This window comes from Aspergillus pseudotamarii, assembly GCF_009193445.1.
Source record: "Aspergillus pseudotamarii strain CBS 117625 unplaced genomic scaffold BDV38scaffold_1, whole genome shotgun sequence".
In the NCBI taxonomy this organism is placed as follows: domain Eukaryota; kingdom Fungi; phylum Ascomycota; class Eurotiomycetes; order Eurotiales; family Aspergillaceae; genus Aspergillus; species Aspergillus pseudotamarii.
This window is the reverse complement of record NW_022475015.1, coordinates 1,464,261-1,489,882: the sequence shown is the minus strand read 5'-3', so window position 1 is coordinate 1,489,882 and position 25,622 is coordinate 1,464,261. Positions and strand designations below refer to the sequence as shown.

Below are 25,622 nucleotides of genomic sequence, written 5' to 3'. Positions count from 1 at the left end.
GGCTTTGTTCGTACCTGATCTGACACTTTGTCAGTATATAAGATATCCCCAAGTGTCTCATTGGCTAGTTCCGAATAGGCCTGTATCATATGCCAAAGAGGATTGATCAGCTGCTCTTCTCTCGTTTGATGCCTTGCCTCTCCACCGATGCCTACCCCTCCTTTCATGCCACCCTCTGCTTTGATATGTTCACCTTCCGTATGTCCTACCTCCTTCGATTCCTCTTATCTTATGTGATTTCTCCCCTCACAAAGGTCCGGTCATCATTGATCTCTAATTTTGAAATCTCTAGATGTTTTCTTCCCCTTCTTCCGCTTCTCTCTCTTTGTATAATCATCTCTTTGGCAGTACTACAATATGACTCCCCGTAGTGTGTTTAGACGTAGATGGCCTCGTCGCAGGGCACCTTGCTATAAGGAGGATGAGGACGAGGACGAGTTTCGGGAAGTATCAGGGCCCGTTATTTGCTGCAGCGACTGTCGTAAGCTTACGACTCCCAAACATACCTGTGACCCAGTTTGCAAAACATGTGGCAAACATTTTTCTCCCGGATCTGGATGTCCCGATCTCTGCGATGCCATTCCTTGCTGCAGATGCTGCGGTCAAAGCACATCAACTCTCAACGCAATACCTACACGCCCTTTACCTTTCTCTAACAATACGGACTCGACTGATCCCAATGGGCTGCCAGTCCTGCAGGTAGAAATATAAAACCTCATTCCATATATGGAGTTCATATGTACTAATAAGTTCATCGTTTGTCTAGATCATTTTCCCTAACTTGAAATCCGTTATGAAAATACTCGTCGACTTTCTATTCTCAGATAGAAAGATGGAATTTGAGTTTAATCCTACTCCATACAGAGTTGTCATCGAAGCTGTTGGGGGCTCAGACATTTTTGTGGATATGGTATATGACACAATTGACCCAATGATCAGAGCTTTGCAAGGTAAAGTTCACACTGTTAACACGTATGTAATATCCCAATCCCTCGTGTGATACAGGGGTTAGCCTACTCACATACGCTAGGCTGCATAATATACGTTTAAAACAGTCCATGGCTCCAAAAACTTGGCACGAACCCAACAGAGGGTATTTGGATTTCGTTACCTATATCCAGAGCTCTGAGTATTGGCGTCCATATGTCGGACAATCTAACCAGCCAATAGAGCGAATACCACAACATATTAGGGCGATTCGCAATGGATCTGAGGACAGCCTTCATTATTATATTATTCAGCAAGGCAATGGCTCACGGCGAGCTAACTTCATACGACTGTGGACTATACCATTCCTACCCAACACTGACAAGGCAGTAAAGATGGTCTTTGAGAATTTCCTAGAAAAGATTATGTGTCGAGCTTTCCAATCACTTCCTGCAAAGACATTAGAGCTGTTCTTTGGGCCATGCCCGCAAGGCCAGTACTCAGGGATGGGTTTGAATATTGTAACTCCTTTACTCCAGGGGAAAGAACTGGGCCCTCAAATCCGTCATAGGCTCGTAAATTTCTGGAAGATTCGCCAGACCCTGAGATCCACAATTGGCCAAAAATTCGAAATGGTTTAGATTACAAGGCTGGCCGGCAACCAGTGAAAGAGAGGCTACCCTACAGAAAGCATGTGGGTGCAAGGGACTACTATGCTGCCCTTTACCAAGCAATTGAGAGCAATGCGAATCTCAAAGAATCCCTCTTGATACAAGTAAATGACAACTCTTGGGGAACTTTAGAAGGGGAGCTGCTAGATATTAATTCTTGGTTTCAGTCAATATCAGCTAAAATACGCCAGCAAGAGCCGACATATCAATCTGAATTTATCGCTCCAGTTGGAACTATCGAAGCTTCTGTTGGTATTATTCTCGATCTTACACCATTACGCGAATACACGGTCCAGGATAAAACTGTCAATCTACCGTGGGGTTTACGAGAGAGTGGCTTCAATGAGTCAAACTCTTTAATCTGGATGTACAATCTCCAGAAGTATATTCATATTCCAGGCAGCTTTCAAGTTGCTTCCCCTCGCCCCATTGACAGGGAAACTCTCCGCACGGCTACCAGGAAATTAATCCTTGGGAGCCGATTACGCGTTATCATTATATGTGGCGACAGTGCTCAAGAAGCAGCTCTCCCAGATAATGCCCCGTTGAGTAGGTGACATTATCATTGGCAGAGATGGACCATGACGCCTGGATTGAAGTCAGCCAACACAAAATCACAAGAACTTTTATCCGTGCACCCGCTCCTCTCTCAGAACTGGGGACTAAGTATGGAAAAGAGGCATTTCAATTGACGAACATCTTTCGGTTCGTGTCTACTATTACCGATCTTACAATTTTCCCATCCTTCTATGAGTCTGCTCTTTGTGTCTCCTTAATTGTACGGAGATGGGACGATGAGAAAAATGGTAGAATACCCAAGGCTGATCCAACCGATCTTGAGCCGTTGCTAAGGGTCTGGCTAGCTGCGAAAGGATTTAGCAGTGAGAGTGATCTTCGCCGCTTAGCAGAGACTGCTGGTGGCTCCTTACGATATGGGATTTTAGTGCTTAGTCTTATCCTTCCAAGAAGGAAGATATTGCATCATGCCAAAAGATTGCCAGACTCGAAGATACGTCGGCATGACGCTACTGAGTCTGAGGTCCTTCTCGAAGTTAAATCGCTCCTCAAGGACCTTGGTCCACAAAAGAAAATGTAGACGCCTTAAAGGATGAAACCAAGAGTGCGAATGCGATGTTGATGAAATTGTGTGCGATGATGCACTCAAAATTGCTACCGAAGAGGAATCCGCCTCTAACTCTAGCCAAGATCTAGACTGTATTCTCAGCGCAGACACCTCTCAGAAACAGGCACTATGCCAACCCTTCACGAACCGACTAGCTTCAATGCTAGGCCATAAGTATGATGGCCGCTGGGAACCAAAGTACAAGACTTGGACGGTTTTTATTAGACATGGATCTATCAGTGTTAAGATGGAAGAAGAGCCTAAAGATGGATGTTGGGTTCAAGCTGAGCTATCACCCATTGGAACTAGACATCCTCAAGTATGGGCTAAAGCAACCAAAGACCAGGATCCTGGTGCCCGCCTTGCATTCCGAGTCTCAACAAGAAGCGCAGATGAACATGAAATATCTGTAATATATCCTACTATCAGCACTATAAAAGGATGCTTCAGAGCAAATACTTTTGTGGATGAGCTTAATGGTGATGACTATCTCCAAATATGCCAAAGGCCTCGGAGATTTGTGTATATCGACCCAAGGAATAAGTCGCTGCTCAACACTTATCCGATATTAAAAGCTTTCATCGATGGTGCCTACACTGATGATAACGGGATGGTAGACCCTATGAGAAAGCTGGCTCGCCCTCCAAACAACCCAGTGGCGGATGGGAAGCCTGCACAAAAGAAGAACAAGCTAGAATGATAGCAAACATTACCGGAGGAGGGTTCAGGAGAGGTGATGAAACAAGGACAAGGCTATCACCAAGCCTCCACTTCCTGTTATCCGTGGCTAGTGTATTAAAATTGCTAAAAGTGAACATGAAAGCTTTTTCTAAAAATCCTTATCTCTTTTAACCCCAGTACTACTATAGAATACTTCTACCATTTCTATACTCTATACATCCTAACTGGGCCAGTCTTACCACGCCATCTGGCTATGTATCTTCTGTGGATGTTCAGCATCTCAACAGAAACTCATACCTAGAATACTCTAAGGGTCCGAGGACACAGTAGACATAATAAAATTGTAAAATGATATGAAAACGCATGCGATTTGGGAGGTATGGATAACAAGCTATGCATTGTCTGGACAGTTGGAGATAAGCAGGTTAGAGAGAAAGCCTTCGGCATAACCCTTGCGGGAGGTAGGTTAAGTGGACTGTTTAACAGCTTTTCAAGGGATTGCCAGCGAACTGGTCTTGTTCCTAAGTTTTTACTAGGGTGACAATATGTCCATGGTCTATAATCTTTATTTCTTTTGACTTTGATGTTACTTTAGTGTGTGAAAATATCTCTATTCACACCGCCTTATATTGTATGTGTGCCCCTTGGCGAGCTAAATATTACCACGATGGAATGTTTGCTCTATTCGCAGGATCTGAATCCTATTAAGTATCTCTGGGCGCTGATAAGGGCTAAAATAAAGGGTAAATACCGTTAGGGTACAGAGAATATACCTAATCACAATGATATATAGTAAGTAGCAAGTAAATACAGTCTGTAAGGGTAGTAATTTGTTACAGATCAAATAGCAATTCCGCCTAATGACTGTCGTATACCCTGTTCCTAGTGTGTAGAATATGCGCTGGCTTATAATGACGTTCAGACGTATAGTAGACTACGTGATTGTATGATTCTATACAGAGAATCTTGGGCTTCTCTGACTATAAATTAGTGCTTTGTTAGTAGAAGGGAAAAAAGCAAGAATCAGCCTTCTGTCTGCTATAGTATCTACTGCCAGCTTTTCTGCCTACGTATCCTTAGCAGCTAGTTGACAGGTCCTCTATCTTGACTAGTAGATATATTCTTTGACATGATTAGTAGTACCTCGATTTCTTCAAGGTACGGCCAAAAAAAAAGTTAAAGAAACGTCAGCGACAGGATTCGACTGTGCCCACAAATGGAATTGATAACGAATATTAGAAGTTCGCTGTTGAAGTTGTTAGTGATATATATATAAAGAAGTTTGTAGAACGCGACATATAGCCAATCGCCTTAACCACTTGGCCACACTGACTAGTTATAGGGCACTTACTGGAGCATGTGATCAAGTATTCTTATTCTTATTCTAGTTAGGTGAGCCGATTTTATATTGGAATCATAATGTCACCTTATTTATACTGCCATAATACCTCGCGAGATATGACCTCGGAAGATAAACACCTTTGCAAGTTGAGTCCATTCTCAGTAGCCAACTCGATTTCAATGCCAATTCTCACAAACCTCAGAAACGTGAGGATCTCATCTAAACGTAGTGGCCTAATAATTAATCCTGGGTAAGTTGGTTATCAGAGATCTACCTGCTTAGAGACTACTACTAAGTACAGCAAGTCTGGTAACACCTCCTCGATTTAAGCGAAGGCGGTGAGTACCTAACCAATCGGCGGCTTATCCTACTACATGGTACTACTCGATATGGCAGATTAACACTAATCCAAAGTAGGAAAGCGTGTTTTCCCGTGACCCCAGAACTCCGGATCACAACCGCCATCAAAAGATATCGAGTGCCGACATCCAGACTATTGCAGTTCACCAGCCACGGAAAAATACAACCATGTCACTCTTCAGATCCAAGCGCCTGGACCTTAGCGGGTTTATCAACGCCCGTGTTATCCGTGACCACACCAAGCGGAAGGTTTTCGAGCAGCACGAGCCTGAACGGTATGCTAAGTCGGCGTTTTTTTTGACCTTGTCGCATTCCACTTTGACAAGGATTTTGGGAACCTATCTCTAATCAATTAATTTTGATTCTATAGCCAAGCTCTCCGCTACATAATCCGCAACACCTCTCTCCCACAGCGTACTCGTGCCCAGGCCCAATTGCAGCTTTCCCAGATGCACGCCTACACCCGGCCCACTCAGATTAAGAACCGCTGTGTGGCGGGTGGTATTGCTCGAAGTGTGATTCGCGACTTCAGAATTGCCAGAGTAAGCAGCTTCAACTCGTTTAATGGAGTGGCAGGCGTTGACTGACATCGTGTTTAGTACCAATTCCGTCAACAGGCACTGGCTGGTGAACTACCCGGTGTGAAGAAGGCCAGTTGGTAGTGTGTCCATATACCGCGGATTGTTTTTATTATATTCATGGCTACTGGGTCAGCCGGTTTGCACGAGGGCGTTTAATTCGATACCTTTTTTGAGAAAGATGTACAATATATCAACTGCCGGGTTTCAATAGACGATACGTGTTGGCTTTTCTTCGCTGATTACGACTTCTTTGTTTATATCAAGCGCTCGCTACCGTCCCCTACGCCTGGCAAGAATGGGGTATACTATAACTGGTCGAATCTATATGTTTCCCACCAGATTATAGGTCTTGACTTTATCATTCATGAACAAGTGCTATATTAGGCTGTACACGGACAAAACCAGCACCATCAGGTAACCCACTTTAACTCTAGTCTTATATTCATTAGCGAATATACTTGTTGTTCCTGGTCTTTTCCTTCATGCCATAGTCCCATGGACAAAGATTCACCTTAAGAGGTGAATGGATGTATGTCTCTAGTTGTCAACAGTACGCTTTCACAATAACAGTATACATGCTTTGCTAAGATCTCGGTCCAACCTGTTCTTGAATGATAGTCTTTACTCGATGTACTGTCACAATTCCACTACGATGTACTTGAAGTCTAAGGCCTGAGCCGTCGTCTTCGTTCTGTACATCGAATACCATAGTTTTGACGGCTGTGATCATATAGCAGTTCAAGGGTGCTTCTGATAGAGATGTCTTATAAGCGAAGATCTAACAAGCATACAACAAAGCTCCATATCATGATGTGTAGTACAAGCCCTGTGATCGAGCGCTCATGGCTAACAAGGGATATTCGTTTGCATGAATGTATTCAATCTGTAGTCTGATTCACTGCGTTTCATGCGTTTGCATCATCACAACGACTAATCAAGTCCAGCACTATTATTCTCAGTGAAACCTTCTCCTCGCATTCTTCCCCTTTCATCATAGCACTAATCCTGTGCTCCCTTGTCTTTCCTTACAATAAAATGAACAAGACGTCAGCAAGATGTTTGTCTACCGTCGTGAAGACCTCCCATCCGAGAATGAGTTTCCTGTGGACCTTGAGAAATTAGGGTATGGATTCGAGGCTTCCTTCACGGCCATGACCAAATACTAAACGAGGAATGACAACTAGATACTTCATCAATAAGAACGATCAGATTAGAAAGATCGTGAATCCTCAAGAGGATTTTCAGTACAAGATCAACAAAAATTCCCGCGTCAACGAAATGCAGAGAGAGGCGATGAGTGGTACGTCCCATTGAGACGAGATATAGATATGCGCCTTGCCCAGATTAACTTACAGCCTGTGTCTAACACTCGTACGTACTCTAGAGTGCATTCGCAAGATTGTGGCCGCCCGTCTACGGGAGCTCAACCTTACAACCCTGCGTCTTCCTCTCACTTCCAAGGTGAATGAAGCTCACGTTCCGATCCTGGTGTCATCTAACCTATCCACGGCATCTCGTATCATTGTCGTTTTCGGAGAGCCAGTACAGGACCTTGGAATCTGGGCGTATCGAAGCATAGGTGCGGATGGCATCAATGCAGGCTCCGCTGTTTCGTTTGCCAAAGCCGTCCTTCACCCCGAAACCAACGAAGATGGAACCAACACTGAGTCCGCCCCCAAGCATGGTGACACTGCTCTGGTGCTGGCAAATACAGGTCAATTAATTTGGCATTGCGGTGCTCGTCGCCCGATGACCCTGCCGACCTGGCTCGCTTATCCTCGTCCCTCAGCCGTCGATCCTCCCCTGATGATGACCCATAGAAACAAGATCCCTGACAATGGCTGCTGGGAAGATCACGTCTCTTGTGTCTTCAATGAAATCCTAGCTGACCGTGGACGCTTGGTGCGCCACGATGCCAAAATTAACATCGTCGGAATCGCTGAAGGGGGGCAGGGTGCAATTCGTCACTTATCTCTAAACTGTAAGTGCTACTATATTGTATTCAGGGTGAACATTCGTCTGAACCACGGCTAATATATGAATCGATTCCACACAGGGGAGGACTGGCGCGGATACATATCTGCTATTGTCCTTACCAACCCCCTTCACTCTATTGACGTTGAGCTGGCTGTCAAGGATGAGATCTCGGGCTCATTCCTTGCCTTCGTTTCCTCCCGCTGCCGTGCCTATGTTATCTCCGACGAGCCACAGGGTTATCAGGTCCCGGGCGCCCGTCAGCATGGCTGCAGCTGTTACTCGTCTGGGGAGATGCAGCATGTTGAGTGTATCATGCCGTGCGCTTGGAAGCATATGCTTAAGTGGCTGAATCTAGCACATGCAGATCCGACCATGTATGAGGCTCAGCTGAAGCTGAAGGAGATGAATGATAGCGATTCGGAAACTCTGAGCTCGGATGAAAGCAATGAATGAGTTTCGCCTGGTCTCTGTCCGTTTTGAGGAGCTGGTTTGGCCTTATATTTCTAGGGATTTATGCAAGGTTACTGACTGGTGGGTAATAGGATGGCTATTATGACGAGACTTGAGCTTCAGCTTCTTTGCAGACAACTGGTGACCAACCATTAGGTAGCTATTGAGTTAGTAGTTGTTACTCCGGAAAGCAGAGAGAGACGTTTGGTTCAAAGGATGCAAAGAATATGCGGTGTCAACATGGCGCTTCTACTACTCGGTAGTAGCTAGCTCAGAAGAGTTTGATTTAACGCCGATGATTCGTTCCCAACAGGCCATCTATTAATTCATTCTCATCAGAAACTACTAGTAATTAGCGGGATTCCTCGAATCTAGACTCTAACAATTTGACCAATACCCCACCTTGAATATGCAATCCACCGTGAACAACATAAAACATGATTAACAACATCAACAACCCAGACCAAACCCACCTTGAATAACATAACTCTCAACACCACCAAAATGTCCCACGGCGAAACAAACATTCCCACCCTCCTCTCAACAATGGACCCGATGCTTGACCCCGAAACCTACGTCTTCCTCTCAACCACCACACCCCTCAATTCCCTCCCCCTCCACACCCTCCAACCTCAAATGATCTTCCAAGAATCCGAAGGCCTGACCCTAATTACCACCAAAGCCATCGCTGAAACCCACCACTACGACAACTACACCTTCCCCTGCCGCAAGATCTCATTAAAGGTGCATTCCAGCCTAGAAGCCGTGGGCCTGGTCGCAACGATATCGACGAAGTTGGCCGCGCACGGGATCAGCACGAACGTTGTCAGTGGATTTTTCCACGATCATGTTTTTGTGCCGGAGGGTAGAGAGGGGGATGCGATGGGGGCTCTGGTGGGGATGATGAATGGTGAATCTTGATTGCGACTTGTAGTACGATATTGTGTCATGGTTCTAGAGAGACAGGAAATTGATATGGTGTATATAATAGGGACAACAGGGCTATGTAGGGCTTCTTGCACGTCAGAGGTTACCTGGCGTAACCCAGAGAGGAAAGTCACGGGCGACCGTGACCGGGTTGTAATATTTCTCCCCGTTGTCGAGATGGAAGAGAGACATTCAACATATCATCGTTTCTTGCTGACGATGCTCATTTTCATGCTTCCCCCCCACCTTCGACTATTATAGTGTGTCGTTGTCCAGGTAAACAGTTGACAAGATGACGCCAGAACAAAGCTTATATAGAAGTCTGAACAAATGGCTATTACAAGCGATGCGAAACCGAAACTGGTTAGAGAAATGTCACGAACGAAGGTCTATCGGCGATAGGAATTCATTACTGGACCAATTAGGTATCGACCACTCCGAGGCTGAATCCGGCACTGATGTCAGATCGAAAGACTAGATCTTAGTCTTTGGTTTTGTTTTTGCTTCTTTTTCTTGGTGACAGGAACTAACTTATAGTCAATCCCTGTCTGATAGTATACGATCAGAACTTCGATTCGTCCGAAAAGCGGATACTCGAAAGTCAATTAGCAGGTCTATTTGCACAACTACTCGCCGTTGCGGATCATCTTAGCACTATGCACTATCATTCTGATGCGGTGCTAGGAGGTTCTACACAGGACAGTATTTACTGCCTTGAAGCACACTTGGGTGGCGTGGTCCGACCACAGGTACGGACTTCTCTCGGTTGGGTGTGCCCTGAAGCAAAAGAAGGCTTAGCTGGGTGGCGTTCTGACGAGGTCCTGGTTCGGAAGTAAGTATTACAATTTACAGGTAAGTTCCGGGTAATTTATGAGTTTTCCCCTGATTTGTTGTTGTCCAGGATCTACCTGAGATCTACTTTTAGTGAGGAGGAACGAATACTGGCCCCTCACCGTGAAAGTTGAAATAATAAGAGAGAGAGAGACGCGGTGTGTCCAACGGGGGCCTCCGATCCAACAAAGGGAATGTTTAGCCGAATGGTCGAGAGATTGGAAACATTCACGCGCATGCGGAGTGCCTGCATAACGATTTTTCGCACTGCGTTGTACATATGACTCCGAGGTCACTGTCCAACTACATGAAGCCATCGAGTAAAGGAAATTCCTGAAGGGGAAATGTGACCAATTTTGATCGAGTAAAGACAGGTACTAAAAACAATTGCAGGGAGCGAGCCGATGGCGGATGCCGGAGGCGCCCGATGCAAAACCACGGTTGAGGGGGAGCAGTCAGACTGGCGAGGACCCAGACCCAGACAGGATTTTACGAGGCGACCAAGAGCCTTTCCGAATACCCGAATCGGTAATAGTGAGGGTATCGAGGGTCACATGGATTCTTCTAGCTTCCCTTTGTTCACAAATCTCCCTACGATGAGGGAGAATATGTCGGCTGATGGGTTTATCACGTTGGGTTGAGAGACTTATTTGAGTACACCGACAGTCAGAAATGCTTATCGGGGTTTCAATCGAGTAAGACGAATCTCTGATACTGTTCCGGTGGCACCGGTGGATCCGGTTGTTTCTGAAGTGGATCCCCTTTTATACTTTTTTTTTTTTTTTTTTTTCCTTTTCCGATTACTCGATCAGTATTGTTATCGTTAGAGGAGAAGACGTGGCTAAAATTCGGGGACTGAAAAAAAAGGCACTAAGGGCTCCCACGGACGATGGAGATGATGGGAAATGGTTATAAAACCCTTATCGATACCCCGGATTGTGATATCGTGCCTGCGCTCCCATATCGCATTTCTTCATTGTGAGAGTTTTTTGGTCCTTATCAGCCCACCTTCAAGACTTTCCAAATAAGGATCCCTTGCCTCCCAAACCGTTCTGAAACTCCCTTCTTATCAGTTCATTGAACTCGTCCTTATCTTTTCGTCCACTCACTGTCATCACCCTCTTTGGGCCCCTCCTCGACCTCTTCCTCTCTCCCACTTTCTCTTCCTCTTCTTCTCTTTGTCCCCTTATTTCTCTTCTCTCCTCCTATCGATAACCCTCCTTGACCATGGAGACGCAACAAATACCCTCTATTGCTGTGGTAACGTCGTCTCGAGCCGTCATCTCGGGTCGTCTAACGTCAGCCACAATCGTTATCTCTCGCACCTCTGGAAAGATCACTGCGGTCTTTGACTCCGTCATTCCTGCCTCTGACTTCCCTGATGGAACCCCCTATACCGACTATTCGCCTCATGTATTGCTTCCCGGTTTGGTTGATGCCCATGTTCACCTGAACGAGCCCGGCCGCACCGAATGGGAAGGCTTTTACACAGGAACCCAGGCTGCTGCCTTCGGCGGTGTCACCACCGTCATTGACATGCCTCTGAACGCCATTCCACCCACCACCACCGTGGCTGGCTTCAAGGAGAAGCTGAATGCTGCCCAAGGCAAGTGCTGGGTAGATGTCGGCTTCTATGGCGGCATCATCCCCGGCAATGCTGGCGAGCTGAAGGCCCTCGTCAACCAAGGTGTCCGCGGCTTCAAGGGGTTCCTCATCGACAGTGGGGTAAGTATGCCAGCGTTCCGTCAACCAGTTTCCGTGCTTACCGTTATAGGTTGACGAATTCCCCGCCGTCTCCTCTGAAGACATACGTAAGGCCATGGCGGAACTTGCCGATGAGCCCACCACTCTCATGTTCCATGCGGAAATGGTACCCCCCATCACATCCTCCCAGGCGGACCAACCCCAGACCCCCGAAGGCCCCGCGGAAGCATACTCCACTTTCCTGGCATCTCGTCCCTCCTCATATGAGACCTGTGCTGTAGAAGAGATTCTCTCATTGGCCCACCTGGCTCCCAAGCTTGCTTTGCATATTGTCCACCTATCGGCCATGGAGGCTATTCCTCTCCTGAAGAAAGCTCGTGCAGATGGAATCCCCATCACTGCAGAGACTTGTTTCCATTATCTATCCCTGGCGGCCGAGGAAATCCGGGACGGTGATACCCGCCACAAGTGCTGCCCACCGATTCGCTCACAGCTCAACCAGGATGCCCTCTGGGCCGAATTAGAACGCCACGCCGAGGATGGTGTCATCAAGACTGTCGTCTCAGATCACTCCCCGTGCACCCCAGATCTGAAGCTCCTTCCCTCCCATATTCCGGGCAGCTGCACCTCTAAAGGCGAAGCCGCTATCGAAAAGAACCAAGGTAGCTTCTCCTCCGCCTGGGGCGGTATCTCTTCTGTTGGTCTGGGTCTTCCGATCCTGTGGACAGAACTCAGTCGCCGGAAGGGTCTCACCTCTGCGCCGGAGGATACCAACACTAAGCGGGCCCTCCAAGACATTGTGCGCCTGTGCTGTGCCAACACCGCGGCCCAGGTTGGACTCGAGCGCCAGAAGGGTGACCTCGTCCCCGGGTTTGACGCCGACATCTGTGTCTTCGACGACTCTGCCGAGTGGGTCGTGGAGCCTAGCACCATGCTCTTCCGGAACAAGTGCTCGCCATACCAGGGTCGCACCCTGCGCGGCATGGTCCGTGAGACGTGGCTGCGCGGTGAGAAGATCTTCAGCCGAGACGGCGGCTTCAGCAGCAAGACTCCAGCCGGCACATTGCTGTTAGAGAAACGGGTTTGATTCTTTTCATTTGTGCTCCCGTACTTCGATCGGGCTGTTGACGAACGCACAGCCACCCGCACATTTCAGACGACAACCAAAAAACAAAACATACCTGATGACCATAGATATCCACGCTACTGATGATCACTAATGAGCTGACAGCAGCATAGCATATATCAGCGCCATAGACTGAGCGATGATGTAGCATTTCTGTTAAGCATTGTTTTCTTTGTTTTATTATAGAGGGAATATGAATACCAATATTAATGTTTTGTCAGAAATGTTTCTGGCCATGTTGATGAACGTAGGTAAAAGCAACCAAATAGAGTAAAATCGTTTCAAAACAAGGTGTATCTCATTTTGGGTCGACAAAAACGTATCATACATGTCAGTCCTTTCGGACCGAGGGGTATCAAGAACATGCATATGCATCCTGTTCAAGTGTCAACAGAGGACCGGCGGACCGGCAACTTACAATCAATCTCCATCTCCATCCCCTTCCTTTTCCTTTTCCTCCCACCGCTCCCTCACCCTCCGCCTTAAGCCCCCATTCGGCCCTCTTCCCCAAATCTCCTCCTTCTCCCCGTCCACTCGCTGCACACTCTCACTCTCATCTCTCCTACCCAAAACCTCCCTCCCAACAACCACCTTCCTCTCCTTAACCCCCCTCTCCTTCTTCCTCGCCCGCTCCACCTTCCCCAGGTAAATCGCATAAATCGCCACCTCAGCAACGCCCACCCCCACCGCGGCTCCAAACGACACCAGCACCTTCACAGCTTCACTCACACCTCCACCCCTCTTCGACCCATGGTTCTGGTCCCAAACCGACGAAACAGCCTCCGTCAACAACTCCGGCGTCGAAAAACTCGTCAACGCCCAATAAACACTGAACCCGGTAATAACAACCGAAAGAAAAATATTCAGCACGAGTCCGGGGGTAAGAGTATCCGCGTCCGAGTGTGCATCGTCTTCATGGAGAGCCGAAACGGTCGGTGTCGAGGAAGTGAAGATCGGTGATGGACCATTTGTGGTGTTAGATGAGGCCGTCATTTGGTTGTAGGTGTCTGTTTCGTAGGCGGCTAGGAGACGCGCTTTTAGGGCGAGATATTCTGGGCTCTGTATAGTCATTAGTTAAGGCGTATTTATACTAGTGGTTGTGGTTGTAGTTGTGGCGTATGGTTAAGTATGGTTATTTGGAGGAGGTGAAGATGGGAGAGGGACGTACGGGTTCGGGTTTCGGGGGCGGAGGCGGAACGTAGACTTTTGTTCCGTGGAGGAGAGAGTTGAGACTTCGGGTCTCAGCGTTGGAAGTGGCATTTTCGGCGCGGAAGTAGCGGGATAGACGGATTAGTTGGTCGTGGGTGATGGGACTGTCTAGTGATGGGTTGGAGGGTAGATCGAGGTCTTTGCGATCTGAGGTTGGGATCGCTTCTAGGGCGGAGAGGATGCGGGTTGTTGTTATTAATTGGACCATGGTTGTGTAGGGGTGTGGTCTGTTTTATGACATTTTGTGAGTCGGTGGTTTTGGTTTGGGGTTTGTTGAAGGGTTGAGCTGTAGGTGTTGATGGATGTCTTTGAATGTACAGTATTTAAAGATGATGGAAGGTGTTGGTATCAAATCACGATATAGTCTCCACATGTGATGAACGGGATTACTGGATTTGGTTTAGTGTTGCCTAGTTGGGCATATAGTTTGCTTGTCATGTCAGAACATAGATAGTATCCTCCTCCATGTTTCTCAGGATAAAAAGTCATGAGATAGTTATATACTTCCTCGATTAATTTTCTTTTTGATTGCTTGCATCTTATATGAAAGAGGACATATCATCATGTAGATTTGATAAACGTGAAACTCAAAACTACCAGTATCCTGATAACCCTAATTTCTAGAGCCATTTTGCCTAGTCGACTTTTACAGAAACGAGTTTCTATCACCATCGGATTGCCCGGGACATTTCATTAGGTGCATAATCTGATCTGAGGCACTGTTACAGGTATCTACAGATAATCTTGGGCATCCACTATTTTCCTGAGCCCTAAGGCTTAGGTTTTCACATCATCGCCTCGAATTAAGAACGAGATAGATGCTCTCACGCTCGACTTTGACTGCCATAAGGTATTGTGGCTCTTTTTCGTGAATTACGATGGATATGCAATTTTAAGTCGCGTTGAATGTATCGCCTAGTAGCCCTGATATGAAGTGGTGCTTTGTAGATGTTCGGTATGGGGTAGGTACTACGCACATTTCTCTCCTGATAAGCAAAGCTAACCAAAGTAGGGTAGCAACGTATGACTCCAGTGTTTGACATATTATGAGATAATATTCTCTGGGAGAGTTTAGTAAGGACTTATCCTACTAACAGGCATGGTTTTAATCTTCCATTGCACTTGTCCCTTCCGGGTTTGTCTATGCCTTTTTTTTTCTTTGTCTGCTTACTAGGATTACCATGGGGCCTTGCTTTGAGCTACTTCATGGACTTTATATTGTTCAAATATTTGGTATTCACTCATAATGCTGCTGATGAGTCTAGAAGAAGGTCAAACCAAAGCTTGTCTCTCCCCGTCACTTATTACTTAGGATTTGCTTCGGTGCTACGTGGTCGTAGTAGTATTGGTGGGCAGCATCCATGATTGCCTTCACTCTGGCAGCCGGAACTTTCTCTTTGCGATCGTATGAATACAAGCCATTTACCTCTTGCTCAATATCGCATCTGCATTTTATTTAGCTATCATTCTCGTCATACTCCATATCCTCTTGGGAAACGGAGAAACGTATATAAAATTCGGGTATATGGAGTAAGGCAAATGAAGAAAAAAAAAATTAAAAATTTGGAACTCACAATTGCGTATATACTAGACCACACGTATGTCCTCCCTTGACGACGGCCATCACCAGCTTTTCCAGACGGCTCAGTAGGTCTTCCGGATTGCTTGCGGTAGTATAGCCCCAGTCCCTTTCACCAGCAGCGGTACCCTTCGCAGGAATGATATTTACTCCTCCGAATTCAGAGCAAATCACTGGAGCGCCTGGCGTGTGTTGAGTACCGGGGTCCAGGGACTGAGGGCTAGCAGAAGGAGTGGGACCCACGAACATGTCGTGATTCGATTTCTGGCCTAGAATTCCATTTTTGAAGTCCGAACAGGTTGCGGCCAACGCAGGGTGATCCGAGTAGTCGTGGTAGGTTGTCAAATCTGTCGAAACGTGCTCCCAGCCGCAGTTGTCATTGATAGGTCGAGTGGGATCCAGAGTCCTATCATACTGGTCAGTCCATGATAGAAGCATACATTATTAGTAAGGGAGTCGAAGAACGCACTTAGTCAAGTAGTACACCGCTCGGATATGGTTTCGCTGCTCGATGTTATCCTTAAGGGAAGGATATCCCCAGCTTTCGTTGAAAGGGGTCCAAGCCACGATAGATGGATGATTGATGTCCCTCCTGACAGCTTCAATCCATTCGCTGTTGAACCGAGAAATGTACTCATCACTGAACTCATATGCATTCGCTATCTCGCCCCAGACCAGAAACCCCAGTCTATCGGCCCAATAAAGGAAGACGGGGTCTTCCACCTTTTGGTGCTTTCGGCACCCATTGATGCCCATTTTCTTCGCCATCTCGATGTCAGCCTTCAGTGCCTCTTGCGATGGAGGCGTCAAGCCGGTCTCTGGCCAATACCCTTGGTCCAATACCAGGGTCTGGAAACGAGGCTTCCCGTTAAGCCGGAAGGTCCCGTCACCATTCTTCCAGGAAATACTGCGCATGCCGGTGGTAGTCTCGACCACATCAACCAGATTACCCGAGGCATCATACAGACGCAAAGCTAAGCCATACAGGTTAGGATGCTCGGGTGCCCAGAGCGCTACTCCGTTGTGCCAGCACCCGTCAACGTTGAAGGGCACCTTCTCCTTCAACGAGCCAGGGTCTGGCCCACGCATGTCCACATTGAGACTCGCGTAGTCTTTGTCTTGTGGCAGATCTTGTCTGCTGCGACTCACAATGACGCCCCCTAGACTCGCCTCAATCTCTACCTGGCACTTCGCCGCTGCTGGGCGATCTAAAACCACGACCTGCGCATGAAGCTGCCCCCGGTTGATATCATCCGACCGGAGGACCAGGCCGTCACTGCTACTGCCCAATCGCATCCTGGGCACACTCTCCAGCCAAACGGACAGCCAGATTCCACTCGTCGGTGTGTAGAAGATACTTTCAGGGATAGGACCCCAATACTGTTTCCCGCGCAGCTGGCAAAGGTCAGACGGCGAGTCTCTCACCCGAACTGTTAGACGTCTAGCTACTATGGAACTTTCTTCGGTCCCAAATGGATCAGTCACATCAACCTCAAAGGGCACATGGCCACCCCGATGCCCTCCAACCACCTGGCCATCAACCCAGACAGTGCAGTCATAGTCTACTGCACCGAAGCGCAGCACTAATCGATTCCCCTTGGCCAGTTCGTCCGCCGTACGGATATCATTTATCGTGCGCTCGTACCACAGCACCTCGTGGGCCTCGTGGAGGCCAATTCCTGATGCGGGAGTTTGAAATGCATATGGAACTTGGATCTGACGTTTGGCGTGTGTGGCGGTGTTGGCGGGGATTCCTTTCTGGTGCCAGCGCTGCGATAGACCGTTGTCTGCATCGTCGAAGATGAAGTCCCAGGGGCCGTCGAGCGACGTCCAATTGAGTGCTGGGCGTTGAAAATCTGGACGAGGGTATGCTGCCATTCTGTTGGTGCTTTTTTTATGCTATGTAGGTCGTAGATGGGGAGTTGTGAGAGTGAAGGTGCAATTGTTGTCCCCGCGATCGACAGTTGTCTCCCCGCACCTGACGTGGGATAGATTATTGGCCATATCCTTCTATGGGCTGTACGAAGTGAATGATCAATGTAGGGTAACGCTGTGAAGCAAGAATGGAACAATTTTGTCTTCATTATCAATGGTAAGCGTCAAGCGCGTATAGTATTATTGTTGGTTTTGTTGTCCGTATCCTTAGCCCATGTCTATACACTGTTGAGTGAACTCAACGATATACATTTTCTGGATTTTAGCCATAATCTGAGGTTAATAGGGGAATCAATATCAATTGAACAATTTCTGACGAAGGAGAGGTTTCTCATAGTTACAGACTGGCGCAGAGCAATTCGCCCATCGAATGAAAACCCTATACGAAAAGCATATCGCCGATATGGCCTAAAACATACACTATATCGCCGACATGCTGTTCAGTGTCAAGTATGTCGGCGATATAAACATGTTTTATATAATATATTCAGATATTCTCTCCAATATAAACCGCACTATATTCCTTCACCTTGCTTGCTTCCTTGCTTGCTTCCTTCCTTTCTTTTCTTTTATTTTCTCTTCCCCCATAGGGCAAATCATTCTTGCTTCGCCGACTACAGAGGTTTACCATGTGGACCACAACAACCACAACGATGAGGACTCAAATGCTGAGACCCCAAGTATGGAAACAAGCTTCTGCATGCATCTCTTTAGCCCATGGAAGATCAACACCTCTACCAGTCAAGATCAGACAAACCCGGCAATCCTCAACCTGGAATCCACACACTGTCCCCAAGCTCCCCAGTCCAGAGCAAGGCATCACCACAAACAAGAAAGAAGATACCGGCAAACTAGAATATTTCCTGTACGATGCCCATTTATATTGACCGTTCCAACAACGCTGGCTAAACCACATAAACAGAACAACAACCGACCAGCTCATCAACTGGGCCCGCCAAGGCTCCCTCTGGCCCCTCACCTTCGCCCTCGCATGCTGCGGCATTGAAATGATGCATGTCTCTATGCCACGATACGACCAAGACCGCCTGGGAATCATCTTCCGGGCCTCGCCCCGTCAAGCGGATGTCATGATTGTTGCGGGAACGGTGACTAACAAGATGGCGCCGGCATTGAGGCAGTTGTACGACCAGATGCCGGATCCGAAGTGGGTAATTAGTATGGGGAGCTGTGCTAATGGGGGTGGATACTATTACTATAGTTATAGTGTGGTTAGAGGTGTTGATCGGGTGGTTCCCGTGGATATTTATGTGCCGGGGTGTCCGCCGACGCCAGAGGCTTTGATGTATGCGATTTTTCAGCTGCAGAAGAAGATTAGGAAGACGAAAGTGACTAGGATGTGGTATCGGAGGTGAGATTGGTTCTTGTGTTGTCTATATATTTCTTCCTTTTTATATGTACAATAAGAGCTGTGGGTTTGGTTTGGATGAAAGGTGTTATAGTCCCATGTCGGAATGCTCTTTCCAGCAGCAAAACGAATATTTTCACAGGAAAGATGGATCAAGGTTATGGCTTTCAGGATCCGTTGATGCCCCATCAATCAAGTCGCTGTCAATGAAGCTGGAGAATACAAACGATGCTGTCATCCCAGAAAGGCCAAAGTCGCAAAGCGCTGGATTGCCGGTCAATAGATCATTGGAGGTCTCATTCGGACCAACCTCTTGCGAACTATTTTCAAATCGGTTGTTGTAGAGAAAGTCAGCCGTAGGTGATTGCAGCCCATGTGGACGCTGATTGGAGTGATGTGAAGCTTCTTGACTCTCTTCATCGAGGATCTCACAACCCATACTACGCAGTAGCCGGACAAAGAGGCAATAGTACCACAGGAGTGGAGGTGAGTGGTCTTGCAGCTTGTTTATGATCATCATACAGAGTCGAGCTCTATGCTTCGAGACATCGACCACATGGGATGGGCATCCACGCATATTTGCAATTTGGACAGAGAGAGCGGCAAAAACAGCCGGCGCACTAGGTTTGTGAATATCTCTTAACAAGGCGAATGTGCGGAGGAAGAACATACCTGCGCATCAATGCAAAAGGAAGAAGTTGCGATGACACAAGGTCCTCTAATATCCGCACGATTTGCACAGCTGCATCAAACACAACTGACCCGACCTTCATTCTGTCCGGATCGTTAAAGCCGTTCCGGCGCATTAAAATCTGCACGGTGCTGAAGGTCTGTTAGAGGTATTTCCTTCTAGGTAAGTATTTCTTACAAGTAACTTAGATTGACCAGGGTCGCCCAAAGGCTATCCTCCACAGAAACTGTAGATTCTCGTTGCTGTAATTCTCTTGGAAGGGACGTTTTCCATGATGTAAGATCGTCCAGGCTTTCGAGAACTACCGATTCGTTGAACTTTGCCCCAGCTATATTTAGCCAACAGTTGCTTGCTTTGGCAGTGTTAGCAAGGCTTTAGTCGAGAGCATAACTGGGTAGACATACTTCGCGAATATAGCTCTGCTAAGTGGATACAGTAAAGCCGGCTTGCACGAGTTGGTTCTGGAAGCAGATCAGAATTGATTAAGTCGTCGTCTGATACTTCGAAATCATTTTCGCCCAGCATCTCCACACTGCAGTACGCATCGTTGATGTGCGGGGTTCTTCCTAGCATTAGAGTTACAGAGATATCATGTACCTAAATAATTAAGTCAGCAGAAACCATCGTTTAACCCAGGATTTCATACGTAAACAGTCCACCAAATCCGCCTCCATAGTTTTCTGTTTCTCTCACTTAATCCTACATAGGTTTTTCTAAGGAAGCGTCAGCCAGCTCACAGCATCTGCCATAAATGACCAACCGTTGATGCAATCCCAGGGACTGTGCTCGATTGCATGCAATACCAGTCCAATGCCACATATCCTTCTGTTCCATCGGGCTTCCCCACCAGAAAGACAACAGATAGATCGCTTGAAGAGTCGCTATAGCGTCAGATTCGTGGTTTATGTCGTATAAAGTTTTCGCTCTCTGATAACATGTAAATGTTGCCAGATATCGATTTGCAAAGCCAGCCCGCTTATAAAGTTCCTCACTGCAATGGTTAAGGGCCACGAAATACACAGCTTGCAGAACCAGCGGTGACACTCTCCCAGCCTCGTACTTAAGCTGAAAGTCCGCTCGATCAAAAATAGGACACTGAGGATAGCACATCTTAAAGAAAATCCTGATCAAGTCGTCACTAACATTTTTCTCGAAACTTTCAAGCGCGCCAATGTCTCTCAGCTGCAGACGCTGGTTTCGAGAATGCTCTTCTATCTGGGTTTTTGTTGACTGCCCTAGCTGACTGAAGTATAAATGTTCAAGTGCATCCTCCCAAGTGCGACCATTACGGGAAGTGCCTAAAGGGTCTCCCATTTCATGCAACACATAGTCAAGGTTAAAGGAGTCGCCGTAGTATACCACTTTACTGTCTGAGTTTGTCGAGGAATATTGGTAGCCTTGCCTTGGTGATGGGGCACTTGGCTGGGGATTGGAAGATTCACACGTCCGTGCTTCAGCAGTAGTATTCCTACCACTAAGGGCCGGGCTACTAGTATTGGTCATAAAGGCATCTGAAGTTGATTCGCCTGATACAGCACTTATAAGGTTACGTTCATCTTGCGGCTTCCGTGACGACCGACGAAGTGCCGGCCGAGTATCAGTGTTGTTATCGTGATTTCGTTTGTACCTAGATTATTTCAGCCTGTTGCTCATCCGTATTTCATCTGTAAAGATGAAGTGGGACAGGCAAGCATACTTTCCACGTCGCGAAACAATGGGCTGGCATTCTTGCCCTGCTAGTCGGCAGTACGAACATGGGCTTTCCTCAGTCCGATCACACTTGACTCGTCGCAAGTTGCACGATTTACAAGCGACTTTACATTTAGTCTTGACGGTGGGCATCGTGGATTGGCTGATTCTGGATAGCGTAGATGATGTGGATTGTTTCCATTAAGTCAGATGAATTCGGGCAGGCTCGGAGCAAACCTTGCTGATCACCCGAGTATTTCCGAAAGGGCCAATACCACTACTGCAGAAAGGAAGTCAGTGAATAGAACTCCCTTAACATGTAGGGGCATAAACATCAGACTGAGAACTATATTGGGTTATCTTGAGTTGTTACTGAAATACGAGCCCGAATGGACCATAGTGTCAATAGTTAACAAGTAATTCATGTAGTTGAGCTAAGGTCGTAACTATATCTATAGAGTGCTCTACTAATCAATTATTCATCTACTCTTTGAGCTACAATACTTTCATACTAGCAAATTGATCATTTGGAGCTTAATTTAATAAGGTGAATCCCCTTTGGCATTCTAACATATCGGCTCTCTAAGATGGTCATTTAGTCTCTCGACCTAGATCACTAAAACCATGGTGATGTTTCATATGTCGTCGAAAGTTGTCATACCGCATTCCTGGCTTTCCCGTGCGTTCACTTCGCGACTTCGAAGCGGAGCACCAGTGATGCTTACAGAAATAACCCTTGGGACTTCCTTCCCTGTGGACAGTTTCGTAGTGTCGTTTAAGATCCTTCTTGAATTGAAACCCCTCTGTTCGGGTACAGCCTGCTATGTCACACTTGTGAAGGCGATCGTGCATAGATTTCTTGTGTTTGCTGTTCAGAATTAGAACATGGTTCAGAAATCTGTCTGCAACTAATGAATGCCACTTACTTGAGTAGATATCTTTTGTCAAACACACGATTACACAGGTCACACTGGAATGACTGTGGGGGAGAATCAATCGGTTGGTTGGTAGAGGAAGTATCTTGTCCTGGAGTTGAGAGATCCGACGGAAACTCAGATACAATATGTTGTGCCTGGGGCGAAAGTGGCTCGAAAGTTAAGTGCGGCGAATCGAAATTGTTATGTGTATTTGCAGACTCTCCTTCCCAGCCCTGAGTTTGATCAAGACCCTGTGGGGGATTGTCTTGGCTCAAGTGATGGAGAGAATCATCTGACTCTGGCAGTGCCTCCGGACCCGTCCGGTCAGCAGTATCGAGCCAGCGAGGGTCGACAGTTCCGTAAGGTGTTGTGTGATAAGAGTTTAGTGCCTGTGGTGGCCGACCTACGCTATCTGATCTGGGACTCGGTATAAGAGTGGAAACTCCGGGTACAGAAGGTTAAGGTTTATGTATTCTCGACAGATGATTCCCCCAACAAAGCAGTAAACAGAGTCTAGCTTGCAGGATAGATCAAACTACGTGGAACAAAAGGAAACGATTCCACGTAGATGTGCACGGCGGGGAGAGGAGAAAGACCACAATATAACAATTTCGCAAGAACTTAAAATCAGAAACGAGAGGTAAAGAGCGGACGAGTGGCAGTACCACTGCCCTGGAGAGGAAAAAGAAAGAAAAGAAGCTTTGGAGATCGAGGGCAAAGCAGCCATATTTAACCAGACTTGGTGGATGCCTCAGGTTGGCTAGGCTATGGTAGGCCTCAAAACGGCGATGTCTCATTGGTCGGGACTTATGCATCTATTGCAGGTATTGTAGCCCTACTACTAGTAGTAGGTAGTGGGTGATCAACAGTAGGCCTCAGATTGTATATTGCTCATTGGGTCAACTGTCATGCAAAAATATGCAAAAGGACGTCAGGGATGCATCGAACAACTGTAGGACTCTGGGAGGCCTCAAAACGATAGGGTGTGGTTGACTTAGTGTAGCGGAAAGCATTTCCGTCCTCATCCTCTCTTATAGAGGTACTTCTCATACAATGTACTATAAGTTACAGTGTTCCCCCAGATAAAGAGTTAATTGCTTCATTTCCGCTCTATATCTTTCCGCGACTTTTCTCAAGCATACTATCTATATTTGTCAGTGTTCTATAAAATGGCTTCAAACCTTACCCCCATCTTCTGCTGTCCACACATTACTCCTTATCGGCCACGAATTCTGGATCAAGAGAGCAAATTCAACGAATTTCTAGAATGGGCTCGCTTGACCATTACAAGCGAAGTCCCTTCTGATTATGATACTTCATCGCCCGAACCCGAATATGCAGTACAACTGGTAAAGCAAGTGAACTACGGCCCGTTGGAGAGCAGAAGATACTTCATTCCACGCCGAGATCTCCGTGAAGTGGGATTCATTGAAGTCAGTGATCAGTGGCTCATTGATAATAATTTTGAGAAGTTGAACTCGTACGTTCACATCGTGCTATCTATGAAGGGCAATTGCTGAGCGGAAGTAGTTACAAGAACTTTAGGTGCACCCTGCACAACAAGTTCTTCGAACTTAATCTGTACCGAAAAGATCCTGTCAATACTCACCATTGGAGAGCTAATGTGGCAAGGCCATCAAATGAGATTGACCTGTAGGTTGCATGTTATGTCTAGCTATCATACCACTGGGATGAGTTGACAGTCTCTTTTGAAATGAAAGGTTTGCGCAAGGACAATGAGCAATATCACTGGTAAACTCTTTGTATCTTAATCTAGCTTCCAATTTATCTTTCAATTTATACGATATCTAAGTAGCTACTGCTTGCGATCAACTCTATTGTATGGGTACTAGGCTAACATCTGAGTATACTCCGTACTTACGTAGTACTATATCATTCCGAAGTGATTCCTTAGTAAACTCCGCTACGTGCCACACAAGGACACTAACAGTAGAAACTCGAAAAGCAAAAAGAATAAACCAAGACTGTAGTTATATAACAATAAAAGCAAAATCCAGAGTTATACGACATATACTAAAGCTCAGCCCTAAAAGCAACCAGGAAGCTTACGGCGAATACAGTTCAGTACCGCCACCTTTCCCAAATAGGCAAGATGCTCCCCCACATGAACCTTTCAGCGTTTACGGCTTCATCAAAGATAACGAACGCTACTATCACTCGACGTGTTACTCTTCATTTTCCCCCCTCTTTCCTCCTCTTTCTCCTCATTCAGACTGACCCCAGTCTGACATGCCACAATGGCAGACAAAAAGACCCCGTAAGTCACTACGTCCAAAAAATCTGCGAGAAATCAAAACTCCACGGCGAAACCATAACCCCTCCACCATCCCACCCCCAAACATGCAACCCCAAGCCAAAAAAAACAAGAACCACCACCGCAAATCAATTTCCTAGACAATTAACCAACTGCTGAAAAATCAGAACAATAAACCCTGAGACCAACCCGCGCGGTATCCCCGTCGCTCCCTTCGTCGACAATGTAACCGACTACGTCTCGACGCGCGCAGACGTCGAGCCCACGCTCCGCTCCTTCCAAGAGATGATCTCCAAATACCAATTTATGGAAGTAAACACACAACGACGGGCGGCGGGCCTCCGTGAAAAGATCCCGGATATCAAGAAGACGCTGGAAATGGTCAAATTTCTGAAAATGCGCCGCGACAATAACGCCGACCCGCTGGAGACGAACTTCGAATTGAACGATACACTCTATGCGCGTGCGGCTGTCGACCCTGCGGACACAGAGGAGGTGTATCTTTGGCTCGGGGCGAATGTCATGTTGGCTTATCCCATTGAGGAGGCGGAGACCATGTTGACGGAGAAGTTGTCCACGGCGGAGTTGAGTCTGGCGAATTGTGATGAGGATTTGGAGTTTTTGAGGGAGCAGATTACGGTATTCATTCCCTATTTCCGTTCTTTTTCTCACTCTATATATGCGCGCTACTTCGGCGCCTTAGGGCTATATTTGTGTGGTTTGGTGCTAACCTATCGCAGACGATGGAGGTTGCCACGGCTCGTGTCTATAACTGGGATGTCGTGCAGCGTCGGAAAGATAAGGCGGAGGGGAAGGGCGACGAAGACGATGATACGGCAAAGGGTCCTTCGGGTGCTTAAAGCTCATTTTCATGAATCGGTCTTTTAATGACTTTGTCCGGCTTAGAAAAGATTCTTTTTCATTTATTCGGTTTGCGTATATCCTAGTGAGGGTTGGGATGAAACAAAAGTGCTGTCTTGATCGGTGTAGATATAAGAAATTCTTGCTCTCTATTAGTCCTATGGGATCGATTATTAACTCAATAAAATAATAAAGCACGAAAACTATGCTTCCTGCGCCGGGCCATTATACTAGGTCTATCTCAAAATGGACAAAAAGGTATTAATATAGGTTGAGGCCGCCGTCATAGCCAGGAAAGCGGCTGGCCGAGGGCGGTTCATGCGTATATCATCGCCCAAACAATCATCAGTCATCACGTACAATGTTAACGCAAAGAGGGAAAAGGAAACGACTGAAGTGG

General features: G+C 46.8%; 12 protein-coding genes across 12 annotated transcripts; 9 read left to right on the top strand and 3 right to left on the bottom strand.

The window, feature by feature from the left end:
* Positions 1-310: 310 nt before the first annotated feature.
* On the top strand, positions 311-3,421 carry BDV38DRAFT_289806 (uncharacterized protein; the record flags this gene model as incomplete). Its single annotated transcript, XM_032061338.1, has 6 exons — positions 311-699; positions 767-972; positions 1,031-1,502; positions 1,535-2,151; positions 2,202-2,674; positions 2,718-3,421. The coding sequence occupies exons 1-6, from the start codon at positions 358-360 to the stop codon at positions 3,419-3,421; spliced, it is 2,814 nt and encodes a 937-aa protein (XP_031920110.1). The 5' UTR covers positions 311-357.
* A 1,803-nt stretch (positions 3,422-5,224) lies between these two features.
* BDV38DRAFT_232680 (mitochondrial 37S ribosomal protein uS14m) lies at positions 5,225-6,308 on the top strand. Its single transcript, XM_032053055.1, has 3 exons — positions 5,225-5,379; positions 5,475-5,646; positions 5,704-6,308. The coding sequence occupies exons 1-3, from the start codon at positions 5,273-5,275 to the stop codon at positions 5,764-5,766; spliced, it is 342 nt and encodes a 113-aa protein (XP_031920109.1). The 5' UTR covers positions 5,225-5,272; the 3' UTR covers positions 5,767-6,308.
* A 432-nt stretch (positions 6,309-6,740) lies between these two features.
* Positions 6,741-8,115, top strand: BDV38DRAFT_289804 (uncharacterized protein; the record flags this gene model as incomplete). The annotated part of the gene is made up of 4 exons (XM_032061337.1): positions 6,741-6,808; positions 6,870-6,985; positions 7,070-7,666; positions 7,742-8,115. The coding sequence occupies 4 exons, from the start codon at positions 6,741-6,743 to the stop codon at positions 8,113-8,115; spliced, it is 1,155 nt and encodes a 384-aa protein (XP_031920108.1).
* A 251-nt stretch (positions 8,116-8,366) lies between these two features.
* BDV38DRAFT_6694 (ACT domain-containing protein) lies at positions 8,367-9,182 on the top strand. Its single transcript, XM_032063739.1, has one exon. It carries the CDS (start codon positions 8,617-8,619, stop codon positions 9,031-9,033), a length of 417 nt encoding a protein of 138 aa, XP_031920107.1. The 5' UTR covers positions 8,367-8,616; the 3' UTR covers positions 9,034-9,182.
* BDV38DRAFT_6753 (uncharacterized protein) lies at positions 9,183-10,075 on the top strand. The gene is made up of 2 exons (XM_032063752.1): positions 9,183-9,464; positions 9,595-10,075. The coding sequence occupies exons 1-2, from the start codon at positions 9,332-9,334 to the stop codon at positions 9,873-9,875; spliced, it is 414 nt and encodes a 137-aa protein (XP_031920106.1). The 5' UTR covers positions 9,183-9,331; the 3' UTR covers positions 9,876-10,075.
* Positions 10,076-11,097: 1,022 nt separating this feature from the next.
* BDV38DRAFT_277104 (allantoinase alX) lies at positions 11,098-12,661 on the top strand (the record flags this gene model as incomplete). The annotated part of the gene is made up of 2 exons (XM_032058407.1): positions 11,098-11,595; positions 11,645-12,661. 2 exons carry the CDS (start codon positions 11,098-11,100, stop codon positions 12,659-12,661), a joined length of 1,515 nt encoding a protein of 504 aa, XP_031920105.1.
* Positions 12,662-13,120: 459 nt separating this feature from the next.
* Positions 13,121-14,117, bottom strand: BDV38DRAFT_267121 (TMEM199/VMA12 family protein; the record flags this gene model as incomplete). Its single annotated transcript, XM_032056527.1, has 2 exons — positions 13,121-13,759; positions 13,869-14,117. The coding sequence occupies 2 exons, from the start codon at positions 14,115-14,117 to the stop codon at positions 13,121-13,123; spliced, it is 888 nt and encodes a 295-aa protein (XP_031920104.1).
* Positions 14,118-15,206: 1,089 nt separating this feature from the next.
* Positions 15,207-17,366, bottom strand: BDV38DRAFT_289803 (glycoside hydrolase family 2 protein; the record flags this gene model as incomplete). The annotated part of the gene is made up of 3 exons (XM_032061336.1): positions 15,207-15,354; positions 15,484-15,894; positions 15,958-17,366. 3 exons carry the CDS (start codon positions 17,364-17,366, stop codon positions 15,207-15,209), a joined length of 1,968 nt encoding a protein of 655 aa, XP_031920103.1.
* Positions 17,367-17,924: 558 nt separating this feature from the next.
* BDV38DRAFT_232668 (uncharacterized protein) lies at positions 17,925-18,809 on the top strand. The gene has a single exon (XM_032053054.1). The coding sequence runs from the start codon at positions 18,431-18,433 to the stop codon at positions 18,794-18,796; it is 366 nt and encodes a 121-aa protein (XP_031920102.1). The 5' UTR covers positions 17,925-18,430; the 3' UTR covers positions 18,797-18,809.
* A 47-nt stretch (positions 18,810-18,856) lies between these two features.
* Positions 18,857-21,314, bottom strand: BDV38DRAFT_232663 (fungal specific transcription factor domain-containing protein). The gene is made up of 7 exons (XM_032053053.1): positions 21,177-21,314; positions 20,241-21,107; positions 20,127-20,193; positions 19,885-20,077; positions 19,658-19,832; positions 19,462-19,611; positions 18,857-19,409 (listed from the first exon to the last, which is right to left on the bottom strand). The coding sequence occupies exons 2-7, from the start codon at positions 20,981-20,983 to the stop codon at positions 18,926-18,928; spliced, it is 1,812 nt and encodes a 603-aa protein (XP_031920101.1). The 5' UTR covers positions 20,984-21,107; positions 21,177-21,314; the 3' UTR covers positions 18,857-18,925.
* Positions 21,315-23,199: 1,885 nt separating this feature from the next.
* Positions 23,200-23,792, top strand: BDV38DRAFT_232645 (uncharacterized protein). Its single transcript, XM_032053052.1, has 2 exons — positions 23,200-23,566; positions 23,617-23,792. Exons 1-2 carry the CDS (start codon positions 23,256-23,258, stop codon positions 23,741-23,743), a joined length of 438 nt encoding a protein of 145 aa, XP_031920100.1. The 5' UTR covers positions 23,200-23,255; the 3' UTR covers positions 23,744-23,792.
* Positions 23,793-23,946: 154 nt separating this feature from the next.
* On the top strand, positions 23,947-25,360 carry BDV38DRAFT_6485 (tubulin-binding prefolding complex subunit PAC10). Its single transcript, XM_032063694.1, has 3 exons — positions 23,947-24,364; positions 24,529-25,000; positions 25,102-25,360. The coding sequence occupies exons 1-3, from the start codon at positions 24,345-24,347 to the stop codon at positions 25,219-25,221; spliced, it is 612 nt and encodes a 203-aa protein (XP_031920099.1). The 5' UTR covers positions 23,947-24,344; the 3' UTR covers positions 25,222-25,360.
* Positions 25,361-25,622: the final 262 nt, after the last annotated feature.

Bases quoted from the DNA above. Each gene is read 5' to 3' on its own strand.
- BDV38DRAFT_232668 (XM_032053054.1), top strand. From the start codon at position 18,431: ATGATGCATGTCTCTATGCCACGATACGACCAAGACCGCCTGGGAATC.
- BDV38DRAFT_232645 (XM_032053052.1), top strand. From the start codon at position 23,256: ATGGCTTCAAACCTTACCCCCATCTTCTGCTGTCCACACATTACTCCT. The intron at 23,567-23,616 runs GTACGTTCACAT...GAGCGGAAGTAG, and splicing joins AATTTTGAGAAGTTGAACTC to TTACAAGAACTTTAGGTGCA.
- BDV38DRAFT_232680 (XM_032053055.1), top strand. From the start codon at position 5,273: ATGTCACTCTTCAGATCCAAGCGCCTGGACCTTAGCGGGTTTATCAAC. The intron at 5,380-5,474 runs GTATGCTAAGTC...TTGATTCTATAG, and splicing joins GAGCAGCACGAGCCTGAACG to CCAAGCTCTCCGCTACATAA. The intron at 5,647-5,703 runs GTAAGCAGCTTC...CATCGTGTTTAG, and splicing joins GCGACTTCAGAATTGCCAGA to TACCAATTCCGTCAACAGGC.
- BDV38DRAFT_232663 (XM_032053053.1), bottom strand. From the start codon at position 20,983: ATGACCAATACTAGTAGCCCGGCCCTTAGTGGTAGGAATACTACTGCT. The intron at 20,194-20,240 runs GTTGGTCATTTA...ACGCTTCCTTAG, and splicing joins TCCCTGGGATTGCATCAACG to AAAAACCTATGTAGGATTAA. The intron at 19,410-19,461 runs GTATGTTCTTCC...TCACAAACCTAG, and splicing joins CCTTTTGCATTGATGCGCAG to TGCGCCGGCTGTTTTTGCCG.
- BDV38DRAFT_6485 (XM_032063694.1), top strand. From the start codon at position 24,345: ATGGCAGACAAAAAGACCCC. The intron at 24,365-24,528 runs GTAAGTCACTAC...CTGAAAAATCAG, and splicing joins ATGGCAGACAAAAAGACCCC to AACAATAAACCCTGAGACCA. The intron at 25,001-25,101 runs GTATTCATTCCC...AACCTATCGCAG, and splicing joins TTTTGAGGGAGCAGATTACG to ACGATGGAGGTTGCCACGGC.
- BDV38DRAFT_6753 (XM_032063752.1), top strand. From the start codon at position 9,332: ATGACGCCAGAACAAAGCTTATATAGAAGTCTGAACAAATGGCTATTA. The intron at 9,465-9,594 runs GTATCGACCACT...CCTGTCTGATAG, and splicing joins TTCATTACTGGACCAATTAG to TATACGATCAGAACTTCGAT.
- BDV38DRAFT_6694 (XM_032063739.1), top strand. From the start codon at position 8,617: ATGTCCCACGGCGAAACAAACATTCCCACCCTCCTCTCAACAATGGAC.